The sequence below is a fragment of the Triturus cristatus genome, chromosome 6 (assembly GCF_964204655.1).
Source record: "Triturus cristatus chromosome 6, aTriCri1.1, whole genome shotgun sequence".
NCBI lineage: Eukaryota > Metazoa > Chordata > Amphibia > Caudata > Salamandridae > Triturus > Triturus cristatus.
Genome location: NC_140589.1, coordinates 1,649,036,926 through 1,649,054,757, shown reverse-complemented (window position 1 = coordinate 1,649,054,757; position 17,832 = coordinate 1,649,036,926). Strand labels below are relative to the sequence as shown.

At 45.2% G+C, this 17,832-nt stretch overlaps 1 protein-coding gene across 3 annotated transcripts in view; it reads left to right on the top strand.

The window, feature by feature from the left end:
• MTA3 (metastasis associated 1 family member 3) overlaps window positions 1-17,832 on the top strand; it is a 988,675-nt gene that overhangs the window by 697,881 nt on the left and 272,962 nt on the right. For all 3 annotated transcript variants that reach the window (XM_085612803.1, XM_085612804.1, XM_085612805.1), the window contains exon 16: window positions 16,597-16,743. In XM_085612803.1, the coding sequence (XP_085468929.1) occupies window positions 16,597-16,743 (147 nt within the window). The remainder of the gene's footprint in view (window positions 1-16,596; window positions 16,744-17,832) is intronic.

Sequence of the window (17,832 nt, the reverse complement as noted above, 5' to 3'; positions counted from 1 at the left end):
ACTTGCAGTGGCTTGGGAGACTTCACACGTGCCAACTGCGGGCAGGGCCTGCTTTGGAGGGGGCGGCGACCCGGGAAGGGTGGCGGTCCGCCACTGGGCAGGAGAAAAGCGGACGATGTTCCACAATGAAAAGACACAGTCGGCCGCCCTCGATGGCTGCCCGGACGCTTGAAGTTTCAACAGGCGAGCCGGACGGTATCGAGGTAGCCGTGAGTCACCTGGGGAGACACCCCATTGGGAAATACCCTTTTCTGTATAGTTTATAGTTTGTTGTATTGTTGGTGCCTTCTGTGGTTGAACTCGGGGTTCTCACGCAAGTGGGGACAGTACTGGGACTGCCACGGAGGGGCCTTTAGGGCAGTGGGGTAGGGGTGGGATGAGTAATTCTGGCATGATTGGGGTGCTTCAGTGGGAGGGGGAGGGTCCGGGGTTACTAAGAACTTCACAGGCAGGCGAGGGACGGTTCCGGGTAAAGGAGCTGGTTCCCAAGATTCTTCATAAATCCAGACACAAAGATATCGCATCGGTAGTCAGCAAGGCATGGAGGAATAATGGAGCTGCGGGGGGATGACAGCACACTGAGGGTACTAACCTGGAACATCAGAGGCCTAGGTGATGGGAGGAAGCGACGGCTGGTGCTAGCGTATTTGGACAGACAACAAATAGATGTAGTGATGTTACAAGAGACGCATCTAGCTCCCAGTGCAAGTAGCGGTTTTGCGAGTAGATGGGCGGGGCATCGCTACTTCGCCTCGTACTCCTCTTACGCACGTGGAGTGGCTATACTGTTTAAGAAACGGGTCAGATTTGAACAGGTAAGGGTATTGGAAGATGCCCAGGGCAGGTATATTATAGTGTGGGGGAGATTGGGTAAGGAGACTATTACTTTTGCAAACTGCTATGGGCCGAATGTGGATAGTCCAATTTTTTTCAACACTCTATGGAGTGAAATACTAACTATAGGCTCTCGTCGCATTATTTGGGGAGGGGACTTCAATGCGGTGCTCCAGCCTCACTTTGACAGATCACACGTCGCACCACATCACTATAACAAAGCGCAGGAGGCACTGCAGGGAATCCTTACAGAAGGGGGTCTCATAGATAGTTGGAGGCACCTACACCCAAATAGGAAGGAGGGCACGCACTTCACCTCATACAGGGGTACCTGGTCCAGGATTGACTACTGTTTGCTATCGAGGGAGCTGGGAACGGGCCTATCTAACGTGACACATTTGGCCAGAACTTTCTCTGATCATTGCCCGGTGAAAGTGACGTTGTCCATGCCGGGATATGGTGCCCCCCGGCCGAGGTGGAGACTGCAGCCCACGGCCCTCCTGGATCTAGTCTTTCAGGATGAGTTGGGGGAGGAAATTCAGGACTTTTTTAGGAGGAACAAGGGGTCTGTCGGTAGCGTGGAAGTGATATGGGAGGCTTTCAAAGTGACCATACGCGGATTTTGCCCCTCCAAGAGTTTCGGAGTGCTGCGAGACCTGCAGCACACATTACAACGGTTGGAGCGGGACCTGAAGGGTTTTGAGCGGAGAATGGAGAGGGGAGAGGTTGGGCAAATACAAAAGTATTTCCGGGCGAAGGTATCGGAATATGAGGAGGCGTCACAGCGGGAGGCGAAACATAGAGGTCGGCATTGGGTGGCTCGTAGATACGGTGAGGGAGAGAGGCCTGGCAAGGCACTGGCGGCGCTGACCAGAATCCCCCGTCATACCTCACACATCCTAGAAATACAAACCACAGAGGCCGCACCTGTGCGGGACTCGCTGGCGATACTAGAAGCATTTTATCAACACTATCAAACGTTGTACACTTCGCAGTGGCAGGGACCGCTGGACCTAGAGGGGTTTCTGGGAGAGGTGGCACTTGGATGGTTGGGTGACTCACAGAGGGAATTCCTGTGCCTACTGTTCGAGATAGACGAAATAAGAGAAGCAATCATGCAATTGCAAAATGGGAAGGCGCCGGGGTCGGATGGTTTGCCATCCGAATTCTACAAAAGTTATGTTAGCATAATGGCACCCGTGCTCAAGGAGGTTTATGAAGAATCATTGGAGGGGGGCGAATTGCCTTTCTCAATGCGGGAGGCAGTGGTCACCTCTCTGTTGAAGCCAGGGAAACCACCGGAGTCATGTGACTCATATAGACCACTGTCTCTATTGAATTGTGATATGAAAATTCTGGCGAAGGTACTGGCGAACCGCCTGGCCCTCCTCATGGACAAGCTGGTGCTCCCAGATCAGTCTGGGTTTGTGCCAGGGAGGGCGACGTCCCATAACCTCCGGACCCTGTTCTCCCTTATACAGACGGTGGCGCCGGAGCTTCCGCTGGCCGCGGTGTTTCTAGATGCCACCAAGGCGTTTGATTCCGTAGAATGGGACTACTTCTTTGGGGTATTACAAAGGATGGGTTTTCCCAGACTTTACCTCTCATGGCTCCAATTTTTGTATGCCCGTCCCGTCGCCAGAGTCTTATATAATGGGCACCTATCTCAGCCACTACAGATAACCAGAGGGATTCGGCGGGGATGTCCGCTATCCCCGCTTCTCTTTGCCATCGCGGTGGAGCCACTGGCCTCTCGATTGCGGCAGGTCCATCAAGATAAGGCATTCCGCTGCTGTCTCCAACAGATACTAATATCACTATATGCGGATGATATCACGCTGTACGTGAGGGACCCCCAGGTCAATATTAACCCCTTGCTTAGGGAGTTCATTAGCTTCGGAGTGCTGTCTGGGGTAGGCATTAATTGGAGTAAGTCACAGGTGTTCCCTCTCACTGATGCGGTGACCCCATTCCCTCTTGATTTCCCGCTGGAATGGTGCCATGACGATCTCAGATATCTGGGGATACAGATTGCTAGGGACAGAGAGGAAACTTTAAGGGGGAATTATGGCACGGCCATGGAGCGCCTGGGTACGAACGTGACACGCTGGATCACTTTACCTCTTTCGATGGCGGGCAGGGCATCCATTATAAAAATTATTGTGCTCCCGCAATTCCTTTATTTATTCCTCAATGTACCATATCATCCTGGACGGCATTTCTTCCAGTGTCTGCGCTCCGAACTAATCAGACTCTTATGGGGAGGTAAGCAACCGAGATTGAAGTGGTCCATACTGACCCGACCATATGAACAAGGGGGGTTTGGTATCCCAGACTTCGAGGTGTACTTTCAGTGCGCGCAAGCACACTACGCCTACTATTGGATAAATCCGCCTCGATATATGTCGCAGGTCGCGGCGGAAGATTGGCTAGCGGACCCAATTCCGCTAAATGGCTTCATTTATAGTGTGAAACGCCCTCGAGCAGAACAGGCTACCACTATCACTGGCACGGTAGACGCTTGGCGCCAGATAGCGAGGCGTCTGAACGTACCTTTCATATACTCCCATAGGTTGCCCCTTGCGTATCACCCTGATCTTTCGCTGCTGCAGGAGAGGGGATTCCAGGACCTCTGTCACCGTGTCTGTGTAACAAAATGGGGAATCCATGAGGGTCGATTGCGCACGCAGGAGCAGTTTATGCAAGAAACGGCGTGCTCCTCCCTGGACGTATTTCTATACACGCGATTGAGACAGGGAATGAGGGCGCTTCTTCCGGACTTCCCGCTGGAGCCGGAGTATCTGGAACCATTGCATCAGATGTTGGGTTCCAAGGATGGGAAGCACCTAGTATCCGGATTATATAGTAGAATGCATGCAGGCGGAGAGGGGATATCTGCCTCGGCCAGACAGCATTGGGAGGAGGACATAGGGCGGGACGTCACAGATGAACAGTGGAGATATTGCTGCCTCCAGACAGCACAGATATCGGCAAGCTGTAGGCTGCGAATAATACACTATAAATATTTACATCAATTATATTACACACCAGTGAAGAAACTCAAATTCAAGTTAGTGGGCAGTGATCGGTGCGAAAGATGTGGGCACCCGGGTGCGGGATTCCTACATTTGGCTTGGGAATGTGCACGCGTACAGGACTACTGGGGTCAGGTTTTCAGGGCACTAGAGAACATGATAACAATCAATATGGGCAGGGACCCGCTTGTCGCGCTCTTGGGATACACCAAACAGATACCCATTGCACACAGAAAATTCATATCAATATCCCTTTTATTGGCAAAACGGAGGGTAGCGTGCCGATGGGGGAGGGGCCACGCACCGAAATTTAAGAATGGTTAGCAGATTTATTATATTGCCAAGAACAGTCCACTACGTATGCGGAGCTGCTACCGCGCACCTCTCAACCTAAAGACATTTGGGGACCACTACAGACCTATCTCCTGGGCCAAAGCTCGGAAAGTACTTGCCCTTCACAGATGGAGGCATTGACGTGAGGGATACCTGTCCAAAAAGAAAAGTATGCTATCGGACTGTGCCGCGCCTGGGTTCGGGGCACTAATGTTGTTGGACATTTGGAACTCTTCATTGCTAGTACTATGAAGGCTCGTTATGCTTACTCAGACGTGATGCGATCTGTACAGTTACAAGATGGAATGTTAGACCTGCTGTGAGGTAGAATTATGTTGTTTTGTTTTACACAAAAAACTGAAAAATAAAGTAAAAAAAAAAAACTGTTTCAAAGTGTTCTCTGTCGTGCTTTACCTGCGGATTACACTTTTTGACTAATTACTTTTTTAAAAGTTTAATATTGCTTCTGTTTTCCTGACGAGCCTTACCCGTGGGTCCAGCAGTACTTACCAGCAGAAAAGCATTTCCCGCAGATCTACTTCTCCTGTCTTAAAGGCCGAACACAATTCTAGCATGTCGTCTTTCAGTGTTTCTGCAACTCTTTGGGCATAAGGTCTTGCCTCTTCTGGGGTTTTGTTATCTATGTTTTCTTCTTCCTAGCTTACCTTAAAGGAAGTGATCTATCTATCTATCTATCTATCTATCTATCTATCTATCTATCTATCTATCTATCTATCTATCTATCTATCTATCTATCTATCTATCTATCTATCTCCATCCAGTCCAAGATGAGGATGACACCATGTTGTAAATCTTCAAATATTTTCAGCATTGACCAATTATCCATACTCTTTTAAATTGCCTAAAGTTGTATCAGTAGCGTAATCATCACTAGCATGACCCCATAATGTGCTTCTGATGTACATCTCATCATATAAACCCTGAGGAAGAGGGTGTTTCCCATTAAACGTGTTGGCTGTGCTTTTGGATTTAATTTATATAAAGAGATTGATGAAACAGATAAAACTATGGATTGTTGTGAACACATGACAAAAGAGGAGAGACAATAAGTTAAGGAATGAACTAAGACCAAACTTGAAAGTGTACCTCCTTCTGATGAAATTGAACTATTACTAAACCAGTGGTCACTGGTTTGGAGGTGAAGGCTCCGGGCTATAGATCTCTGAATCCCAACTCTTTATTTCTATGAACTTCGACTTGTTGGAAGGGCACATTAATAGTGTTTGGGATATCTGGCACTATTACCTTAATGCACTCTTTCTTGGTTGTCACTGGGTATGGCTCACTACAAAGACTTCAGTCTTTGATTTTTTTTCCCATGTCTTGTGTGTAAGTAAGGACATAATGTTTGTCATTGTCTCCACTTTTTCCTGTCTAGTACGAATGGCTTTAGGACTGTTTGCGATATTGCACTACTAAAACAGTGCCATAGAATATGTGCTTTCCCACTGAGATGTGCTGTGCTTTTGTTTTGCTTAACTTGCTTAATTACACTTTAGTTAGGCCATGGTAGATAGTGAAGAAACTACGCAGTTGTGTGGAAGTTAAATGGCATATGGGGCTACAGTGTTTATCAACACTACCTACACATATGACAGCACCATTGTGCTTTGGATAGGCCTGAATTTAAAAATACTGCAATCCATATATTAGCTAAGGGCCTTATTATAACTTTGGTGGTGCATGAGCGGGCCACCAGGCCAATACCCCGCCAAAGCCACAACTAGACCACGCACCGGATTCTGACTGGAAACCAGGCTGGGCAGTCTTGCAGCGGCTGGCCCACATTGATGTCTGTTTAAAGGCTCATAGGAGAGCCGTAACAGGCATCCCAATGGAAACTCCTTTGCAGGTTCCTGCAGGGCATGGACTACAAAGTCCATGCCCTGCAGAAACCAAGGGTGCATGCAGACAGGGGTTCACACCATGTGCCCGCCTGCATGTATCCCCTTGTGCAGAGGCAACAGGAGGCCCTGTACGGCCTCCTTTGTTTACTCTCTGCCACACTTCATGGCAGGCTCACCACCATGAAAACCTTGGTAGGGAGGAAACTTGTAATATGTTTGGCGGGGCCGCAGTGGTCCAGCAAAGCATATTGCGACCTCATGACCGCCGCAACACCGCCAGGGATTTCTGATCCTTGGATGTTGTGGTGGTGTCAATGCGGTCCGACTGCCAAAGTCGTAATGGGGCGGTCGGACCGCCGATGCAGTAGTGCCCGCATAACCACTGTGGCTACAGTGGTCCGATATACCACCATAGTCATAACAAGGCCCTAAGTCACCCTTGAAAGTGTGCAGTGAAAGCCCTCATGTCTTGGAGAGCAGTAGATATCAGACAGAGAATGCCCCACAGTGATCAGTCACAAAAATCTGTTTGTCACTGTGTAGATCAAGCTGCATTTTACATGAACAGGACTAGATAATAATAAAAATAACCTTACCCAATCTTGGCTCAGGAAAACACTAGAATCATTAATAAAAGTTATTTTCCAGTAATTAAAAATAAATAAATTATAAAAGTCGATTTTTGATAACTTAAGTAGAAAAGTGACTTTAGAAACATTTACTTTGTACTGTCTCAGAATAAAGTGGCATGAGGCAGGAACACTTGCCAATGCAATGGGTGCTTTCACAGCTTTTTCTTTGATATGGAGCCCCCAAATTGGGCTGTCAAGAACTGCAACCCTTGAGCTCAAATGCCACTGCAGAGTTTGTCTGCTCTCCCAGTTAGAGGGAAAACCAGTTCTAGTACTGGTGGAGGGGAGGACAGCTCATCTCCACAGGGCAGAGGCTAAGGGACAAGGCTCCTGAAGCTAGAAGAAGACTAATATCATCTTGATTAAGGGATTCCGGGTGGTTTGGCAGTACACTGAAAAAAGACGTTGTGAGAAAGCAAATTATTGATTTGAGCGAATGATAGTCCACCACAAGTAATATGGTCACTAGTTTTTTAGGTACAGCTAAAGGTCTCAGTATTTTAAGCCTGAGCTCAACCCTTAGTAGCCATGGCGCAGAGCAAACACGCTTATCCTAAGAAAATGTGTAAAACATTTACATGTACCTAAACAGTTAGAAAGTGAAAATATAACACAATAAAAATACCACTCCAGTATATAAAAATTGAGAATAATCTGGTAAAATGGTTCCTCAACAACAAACATCTCATGAGGGGAACCAGATATGAGATTTTTAAAATGTTTTAAATAAAAATAATGCCCACAAACACTAAGAGCCAATGTGGGTCAACTGGTCATGGTAGACTGGGATCTAGATGCAAATTCAGGCAGAGCACAGATTGAATATGCCACCCAGGTTTGACCCAGTCAGAGGTTTTACTTGGGACTTAGTATTTTTTCTGGAAGTCAGAGTGCTTCAGTGGGGCAAGTCAAAAGCCTTTATCCATGGAGGTCTCCATGATAATGAATAGGTGTAGGATAAGGTGATGGTGAAGCTGTTGGTTTTGGCAGGGAAAGCTATTTGCATGGAAATGTACATGTAGCTTCTAAGGAAGTCCTTTCAGCAGTCGGATACCTCGGGTGCATTTGGCCGTTCAAGAATTTATATTCGGAACTTAGTGTCTCTTTTGGAGCTCGGATTCTTCCAGTGAGGCATGGTTGCGGGTTGTACCTAAAGAGACCTCAACCAGGCAGGATACCTTCTAGTATCCCATTGAATTGGATCTGCTGTTTAAGAGGAGATCTGTGTGGGGGGGGGGGAGGGGGTGCTGTTTCCTCAGCCCAGCGGTAACAAGCCTTGCGTGAATCGCTTTGGCAGGTTTGTCTCTGTCCTCCGGAGGTCTTAAAGTCCAAAATATTTTTAAGTCTTAGGTTTTCAGGGATGACGTTTGTTAGGAGAAGTCAAGCTAGACACAGCCCAGAGTCCCAGGACCTCTTGGGGTCAAGACTCACTCCAACAGAGGCCACCAGCAGAATCCTGATCAGGACCACTTGGTACTGGTCAGCTGGGCTCTTTGGCAACAGGCCTCTTGCAGCTTGTTGTGGCCCCGTAGCTTACACAGCAGGTCAGTCAACTATCCCTTAGAGTCCACTTCTTTGTCCTGGATGGGAGCAGGTTCAGCCCTTCAGGCCTCCTCCTCAGATCGCAAAAAGCAGGTGCAGTCCTCCTTCTGCTCTTCCACCTGTCCAGTAATGTTCTGATGAAGGTGCCTTAGGGTGGAATATTTATGCATGGCTCTAGCCTGAGACTGGGGTTGACTCCCGGCCTCTCCCTAACCAATAGGGTCAAATTTCCCCGGGTAACCCTACACACATTTGGCATTGGTTCAGTTGTGCCCTAGCGCAAGCTATCCCAGTGTCCCTCACTCACTAAATTCAAGATCAAGAATCCCTCTTCCCTTGTGCAGAACCTGAGTTCCCACCCAGAAGTGTGGCCAGGATCATAAGCAGCCTCTTCAGCCTAGATCACTCCAAACAAGGTCTGGGGCAGGTTTCCCCACACTGGGTTTGGTACCTGTCTAACGAGGTGGACAAAAAAAAGGACCTGTGGAGTTGTAACATTACATGTGCTTGTGACACAGTAGGCCCTTTTAAGGTAAATTAAGTTTGTGGGCACTCGCCTACTGGTCTTTCTGCCAGAGGAAAATGCACCTCCCCCAGCCAGGCATTGTGTCTGCCCTGGAAGTAGTTTTCACACCTCATCAGAGTCATTTTCCACCAGCTGAATGACAGTTGGAGGTTAATTCACATTAGCCTCCAAGAGCTTTAGCATAGAAAAGGTAACTTCTAAAAGTCCCTTTTTAAAAAATATTTATTAAAAATCAGATTGCACCATGGAGTTGGGTTTTAATAAATATTAAGAATAATGTGGAATATTGCTTCCCAGTTTTTATCTATGGGCCAACCATCCTTCCTACAGCGGAAATAGGTTTTTGAGGCTAGTTACTGTAAGGATTTAAATTTCTACATGTCCTACTTTTAAAAACTATGCACCCTGTCTTGTGCGCTGCAAGCCCTACATAGGGATGACATTCATATTTAACAGGGAAATTTTCTCCTATCAAAAGTGTTTATTTTGACAGGTCGGGTTGCAGCTTTAAAACTGCAGCAGCCAGGTAACAGTGGTATGCCTTGAGGTATGTTTGTCTTGTCACACTAGTGGGTGGCAGAGTAGTGCTGTAGTCCATATATGACAGTTAACTTTTCCTTTTCTATATGGTGTATTTTGAGACACCATATAAAACAGTCTTATAAAAAAGTTAAATATTCGATTTAGGGTTTAGCCTATTTTGACATGTTGTAGCGGATAGAGCACATCAGTGTAGTGGTATGTTGCCTTGTGGAACCCTGTCCAATTATAGCTTCTAGCCTTGGCATCCTGGAGGATTTCAATAACCCAAAAAGTCTGAAGGTAATTCCTTGGACCAGCGCGAGGCAACAAATTTGTCCCAGTGGCAAAGTGAATTAAGTGGCCATGGAATCCTGCTTTGTTCCACTTGTTGCTTTTTGTACCAACACTGAAGGCTTCTGCAGCAGCTCAATCATGATGTATATGACTTCAGAGGACATTTCCTAGCCTCACCTTCTTGCTTTACCCCACAGTAGAACTTGGAGTTCCAGAAAATAAATGAAGTCCTAATGTAAAGACTTTGACTGATGTGATCCGTTTGGTCTACCCTTTGCGGTTTACTTAAACTCCTGCTAGGTTTTGGTAAGCCACAAATTGTGATGAGCACTTTGAGGCTTATTATGAGTACGGCGGGCCTGAGGACTGCTGCACTCAAGGTGGCGGTCTGATCACCGCCACACTTTGGGCCCGCCTGCACTATTATGAGTGTGGAAGTCGGACCGCCATAGGACATTTTCGACCGCCAGGGATCCAGGATCCCACGGTGTTCGTGCAGTGGTCAAGAGCAACAAAATGCTGGCAGTGCCCTGCGGCACCGCAGAGCATATTCTGAGTTGATTTTCTACACCCTCCTTCATGGTGGTGGGGGTGGGGGATAGGCAACCTGCTGCTCCTGGGGCTGCATTCAGAGGAGGTCATGTTGTGCCATCCTGGTATTGCACCCCCAGTTCCTGCAGGGTTTGGCATGCATGCCCTACTGTGCTGGAATGTGCAGTCCACACTCTCACGGCAGCGGTCTTTAGGTTAGACTCTTTTATGAGCCTGTCCGACCGCCCGCCCAACAAGGATTACACTCGCAATCTGGCAGGTGGGCGCACCACAGCTTTGGCAGTCCTCCGGCACATGGCGCGGTGCTGCCACCACCGGAGGGCTGCCAAACTCGTAATGAGGCCATTTATGTTTTTTGGGCGCTTTTTGCTCTAAATCTATTAAAACTAATATCTCCAGTGCCTCTTATCTAACATGCTCTGTTTTTGTTGTCTTTTTGCACATTCATTTTTTTTCTTGACTTTACTTGACTGTAAAATTGCACTGTCCTGCTTGAACTTAAAAGGCATTTCTCTGGAGGACTGCCTGCTGCTTTTGCCATTACTACCAGGTTTTGGGCAATGTTTCTTGTATAAGTGTGTTGTGACCTAACTAGACTGGGTTTAATAGATTGGTTGGGCCACCCTTCTCAAGTTAATAACCCATTTTCCAAAACCTTGCAAACATGTACAAGACTTTGTGTTGAGAATGTTGATTAGAGTGCTAGAATCTTGGAACATACAATTTGGGATGTAGGTTGATCACTGAATTATATCAGATGTTAACCTAACAATATTGAATCTAGTCTTCAATAAGGTAAGTACATTTTGCAACATTGAGCCAAAGATAGAGTAATATTCCTCATTGCCATCAGTTCTTTCAAGACTATGAATAGCAGTGAATTTTCAGATTTCTTTGCACTGGAGCAAGGTGTGCAGCAAGGCTGTGTCCTCACACCCATTGTGTTCCTTCTTAAATTAATAAGTTAAATGCATATTTGCAAATCTTTGGTAAGGATATGCCTATGATTAAATCCGTCACAGCCCCGGCTTTACTCTATGTAGACGATGCTGTCTTGCTTTCATACACTCCAAATGGCCTCAGAGCCACATTAGCAAGCTTTGTGCAATTTATGGACAGCTTATACCTTGAGACAAACATTTCTTCTTGCATGTGGAACTCAGCACGTCACATGTAGTCGATCAAATCTAGGTTTCCCTTTGTTGCTCTGGATCTCCATTTGGGTCAATAAACATACAGGTTTTAATTGGGCCATTATTCGAGACAGGTCTGTGACTAAGGTTATACGATTCAATGGCTTGAGTATATCAAGACGTCTACTAAAGCTATTGAAGACATGATTTGTTCATATCTCCTTCTTTTGCTAACAAAGGCAGATGTTATTTGGGCAAAGGCAGATGTTATTTGGGCAAAGAAACTATTTGGCATTTTGAGAGACATCAAGGGAAAAGGAGTTAATGGGGAAACCAATGTTGAGGGACTATGGTATAGTCCAAACCTCATTTAATCTTGAGCCGTACCTGGCCTGAACAAAGAGTCCTCAGCAAAGATCTCTTCTATTAAAATTTCTGCTGGGGACCATAAGATCTCATCTCCGTTTTCCACAATATGATGCAGCGTGTGTGCTAATTTGTCCCATTTACAAAACTTCTGTGCAATTTTTAGAGCATTTTTTCTTTTTTGTAAATACTATGAATCCCAACCAGTACTTAAACATTATGGATTGAAACAGTGCAAACCCGCCTTGTATTTTTTGCATACGCTCCCAAATCAAATTGTCTGTTTCTATGTAGGATGCATCTTGAAATCAGCCTTATGCAAATTAAATTTGATGAGCATTTGAAAATACCAGTCCACCTGTTTTTATAAAGGATGTTTTTTAATTCAGTTTTATGTTAGCCAAATTTGAAGAAAACATAAATGTATCTTCTTATTGATTTTAGCTGGATTCTTGTACTGTATTCTTTTATTGTTGTTGGTCAAATACCTATGAAATTGAGGTGTATACGATTGTTTTTCAAATAATCAAATAAAGTTTAAAGGAAGAACAGCTCTTTTGCTCGTGAAGGTCCCAGCATGGCCAGGTAAAACTGACAAGAAAGTACCTGGGGACATGTCTACAGCATGATAATAAATCTAACAGAAACGTTTGTTATCATTGCCGCAAACACTATAAAATGTATTTTGATTCAGTGCTAAAATGTCCTTGATTGACAGAAATTCCATCAGAATTATCCACGAGTGGTGCTGCCTAAACAGCTGTCAAGGCAACTTGTCAGTGCAAATACCTCGATCAAAATGTGCACTGGAAATAGCCTTGGGGGTTGGCAGCACCAGAACACTCACCTGTGCTAATGAATGTGAAGTTGCTGTGCTGTTGCCCTGAACACGGATATCTCACAGGACACCATGGCCAGAATCTGAAGTTCTCAAAAGGAGAGTTTAATACTCCAATGGAAGAGATACTATGAAAACAATTCCCCCTGTTTTGAAATCTGGTAAGTTCTCTTTTACCTCTGGGACTAAAACAAGGCTGTGTTTCTTGGAGAAAAGAGAATATTCTGTGAAACCTACTAAATGATTGCCAAGGGGAGGAACCTTCTAATTACAGCCACATCACCATCTCCCATTGGCACCTTTGGAAAATAATTATATAATTTGTAATAATGCACGGTTTAGATCATAGCAGGACATAACTTCTACTGGGAAACGCAAACATGCCTCCAGGGTACGTTATTATTTTTGAAAATGCCACTTAAAAAAGTTGGCAGTGTTCTGCCTAAATCAAACGTGCATTTTTATCAGTGTCCAGGGTCCCATGACTGTTAATGGCTCTCTTGTGGTATGATGTGTATTCCTACCAGGTAGTGGACAAAAGGGCCTTGAATGTGGGGAAGGGTGTTCCTCTCCTGAGCAGGATGACCTGGGGGCTAGCTGGCTCTCCTGAGTAGATGGCTGTGGGGGGAGGAGCCTTTCTTTCACTAGCCAGACTGGAGCCAAACTCAGGGGAAAGCAAAGAACTTACCAGAATCCATTTTTTGGTTAGGCAATGGGGTGATTCCTACCGACAGGCTGGCACTGGGTATAAAAGTGGCACCCTCATAACCTGCAATTAGAACACTCCTGGACCTGAGAAGATTAAGACGAAGCGACTGCCCTGCTGTCTGAAGAAGGAAGATTGGACTTGCATGCCATGAAACCCAGGACCTCAGAGGTGACTCCAAGGGTCAGTTGTATGACCTCCTGTTTGAGCTACAGGGACATATTAAGCTTACAGAGACCTTCCCAACTGACCAGAACCAATTGGAACTGACCTTGTCCTTTCTGCTGGCCTCTGTGGGAGTGAGTCTTTATCCCCAAGTGCTGCCCCCAAGGTCCTTGACTCTTGGCTAGAGTCAGAGTGTACTTCTCCCTGCCTAATGGAAAGTTCCATCAAACGCCGGGCCTTGCATTGCAGCACCTCACAGCACCTCATTGGTGGCTTAACTGGATCTGATACATCGCGATGCAGAGCCACGCATCTAACCCCCACGCAGCACCTGATAGCCAGCAGGACTGGCCCGATGCAGTGCGAAATAGAGCCTCACATCGCAGCACTGCACAGCCCCATATCAAGGATAAACGTTACAACTCTCAGCAGGTTGCAACAGGTCCCATATCTGCCCAGACCTTCATTGTGTTTGGTCTGAACTTTTGACATTTTCCCAGTTCTGCATGACCAGATACATGCGGTTGATGCTTCATGCCTTTTTGGTGCTCTTTTCACCTAAACTTTAAAGACTCATAACTTCGGTTCCACTGATTTGATTTTTGTCATTTTCTTTTAATTTTCTTTATTAAAATATTCTTTATTTTTCTAAATTGGTTTGGGATCATCACTGTTTTACGTTTTCACTTTCATTACTGTTTGAATGCTGTGTAAATAGTTTACACATTGCTGCTAAGTTGACCCTGACTGCTTGTGTGCCAAGCTACCAGAGGGCTCATCACAGATATATTTAATGACTTTTGTGGTTCACCCTGACAAGGATTGTGTTTATTACTTGAGTGGGGCCCCTCTCAACTGATAACCCAATTTCTTACAGTTAACCATATTTAAAAAAAATTGTTACTGTGCTTGTAACTTCTTTATTTTCTAAATTCAGAAAGAGGCCACATAGAGTGGCACCAGAGCAGTTAGGAGCCAAGCACTCAGGTCTGCTGCCCTTTGAAGAGGGGATGGGTGCCCGTGCCTGCCGGCTCCCTGGGCCAGGAATACATGACATATTATATGTTGAGACTTGTTGCCCTCTGGCATCTGAAGCTTCAAAGAAAAGAGTGCTTCTGGGAAAATCCAATGATGGAAATGTACTCCTGTGATATTAACGGTCGTCTGAGGCATTATTCTACAGGAGTCTAAAAACTGCACAGATTGTATGGCAAATAGTATGACAGGGGAGCAGATCTGATTGGATTGTTCTGATTATGATATTTATACCGCCTCTTCAGGCTGAACCCCATTTAGGAAATCTCCTTTCCATTATCATGACTTTGTCAAGGGCGTCTTGAAACGTTTGCAGAAGCACAGATGGCCTGAGGGGTGCATTATTGAATCTTAAGGAACTTTCTCTACCAATGGAGATCTGTTTCACCTCAATATATAACCTGATAGGAAAGAGAATAAAATATCCCATCACTGGAAACAGGGAAATATGACTTCAAAAGTCACATAAAAGAATGAAACAGCTGATGTATGTAACCACATTAATTTACATGTCAGGAAAAATAATACAATATTCCACCTCATAACATAACCTGAAAGATATAATTATGTCTTTAATGGTGCCTGCTTCAGAAAAAAATACATATGCAGCTAACATGAACTTAATTGTTATAACCCAACCCAAGACTATAATTCATTGTCAAAATATTGTTTCCATATGTCAGAGAAGCTGCAGCATTGATGTCATCTTTCAACATGGTACAATATGCCGCGTGAGATGCTTGTATCTGTCAGGGAAATGATCCTGCTGCGCACACACATAGGCTGCATGTATGCAATTAGCGGTGTGCCGCTCACAACGACAAGTGTTTAGTGTGTCCTTTGTTATTATTTAACTCCCGTCACTCTCAGTCTCATGACATGACAGTGGGCAAACCAGTCCCATTGTAAGGAACCTGCACTGAGAGTGGAGGGAAAAGGCGGAAGTCCAGTGTCCAAAACAAGCCCTTGCAATGGTAGGTCTGGCTTATGAATGCACTGTCAATCTAGACCTAAAATCCATGGGCTTTAATTACTGCCCTCCCATCTGCTGCTGCCGTCGAAAAACTCCACAAATTAGCCAACTATGTAAGACACTTTAATAACATTGCAATGGCAAGTGTGTGTATCCCTGTGATTTCAAACTCAGGCAGCTGGATAAATAAACACAAGGATCACAGCTGTGTGAAGAGCAAGCACTTTTTGTGTGGAAGCACACCACTTTTGTCCCCTCAAAACATGCACTCTTGGCTCCCAAAATGTGAGCAGACCCAAAGCCTCACTCCTCACGATACTCACATCATTGTCTGGCGACTGCTGCACTGTCGTGCCAGACCATAACAACTGGGGGGACACCAGCGACGGATGGGATTTCTCAGACAAGGCTAACTGGCCTATTGACACTTTGCATAAACACTTATGACTGTGCCCAAGCATACGTTCTTTGTATGGGAGCTTAAGATGCCTGTGCATAGACCCTCAAGACTGTACCTGACACGCTTAAAGTGTCCCCGGGTCTTTGAAATGGTTATTATGTATTTGGAAACGAGACTTGGCACAGGAGCTTTTATCTTTGTATTTCAGGCTTTGTACTGGTCATTTGTGCCTGTGCTTAGCACATGACATTAGAGTTGGCCATTGCTAAATGTGTTCTTTATTTATGGCCGCCTGTGTGACTTTGACCTCTGGCATATCATGACAGCATCACCCGAGTAAATATTTAGGTTATACCTAAAGTACAACGTATCTGTTTTAGTACCTGTTTTTTTATATTCCATATATTGCGTGCTTTTTAACTTGAGTGATGGCATTTTCTGTGGTAGTAGCTATGCCAAAGGTTAAGCGCCGCCAATAAATGGGATGTTAAAGACAATGTGATGTTACTTCCTGTGATGTAATCTGGTTCAAAGGGCCATTTAGTGATGACAATTCCACCAATAGTATCTCTAACAAATGTTAAATGTCATCACTTCGTTTGCCGCCCTACACCATGTGATATTCGTCTCTTGATGCCATCCAAGCCAAAGGGTGCATTTTTCACTCCTGCTACCCTGGGCAGTTTGATGAATTGAAGTATCTGTTCCTAGTCAGCAAAAGCATTTATGATGAAAGACACCTGATTTGAAAAATGCCAGCTAAAAATATACCCTGCATTGAGAAAATGTAAAAATGTGAAGTATTTTAACATCTTTTGGCTTGTTTTGCATATGTTCACCAGAAATTCACCCTGGGATGAGGTCTAACGTGATCAGGCCAACGCTGAGCCTGCAGAGCCCCTCTTCAAAGCGGCTGCTTTCGGGTCCTAACCACACCTCCGTAACTATTCTGGGAAAGCGAAACTATAGCCACCATAATGGACTTGATGGTAAGTTCAGATGAAACTGCATTCATTGTTTCAAAATATAAAACTTGTTTCATGGGCATGTTCTACATTTCATGGACTTCATTTAGGGGTGGCCAGGGGTGGCAGCTGCTTCCCATAACTTGCCCTTTGCTACCCCTAGCACTGCCTTTGCGACCCCTGGCCTCAGAGGTGGCAAATTCAGTGGCAGGAACACGGGTGCAGCTGGGGCTCCACTCTTTATCTTTTGTCAGTTTTGAATACACTAAAAGTGAATAAATAAAATCTATTCATTAATAGTGTAATAACATTGGAGTACAATGAGCTTGAATGTGCCTTCCATGGCTCCTGAGGTAGGTTAAATAATCTTTTAAATGTATGAAGTGTGCGTGCTTGCCAGGTGAGAGTGTGTTTATGTGTGAGAGAGTGTATATGTGTGAATTTGTGTGTATGTGCGTGAATGAAAGTGGAGGTCAAAGGGCGTGTGATGTCACTTCCGCTACCCCTGGCATTTCGGTGAATTGACTATCCATGCTACATTTCCCCTTAAACGGATATTACATATTTCTCCATTCTTCTCGAAAGTGCGGGCAGGTGCAGCCTGCTATGTTTGTTTTCTCTGCGTTCGTTAAACACTACCTCTCCAGGCCGTCAGCGTGTCTGTTGATGACGGGGCACTGACACCTTTCTTTTCACAGCTTTTCCCGTGAATGTACACTGAAATAATGACTGTGAAGTGCGCGCGCTCCTCTGCTTCTTTCATGGTAAACGTCAAATCAGTAATGTTTTTCAGTCCCCTGGAGACCATTGTTTTCAATAAGTGCAGCTGCGTCTGTTCTAATCCTAGTTATTTGTGTGACATGAGGCAGGAAAGGGATTGCTCCCAGCCCTGCAGTCAAACAAAGGCTTTGTAGTTAACAGAACATTATGCAGTGGCCAGGTAGATACATTTGTGTTGTTAGCTGTTACATTTGCACTCTTTATTACTTGCTCTTCAAATTACAAACCTGCATTGTAGTGCTGTATAATACTACAATATTAAATAAATGTTGGTGCCAGCCTGCTTTACATTCTCAGCTTGTTGGAAAGATTGCTGCTGTGTTGAGCGTCAGG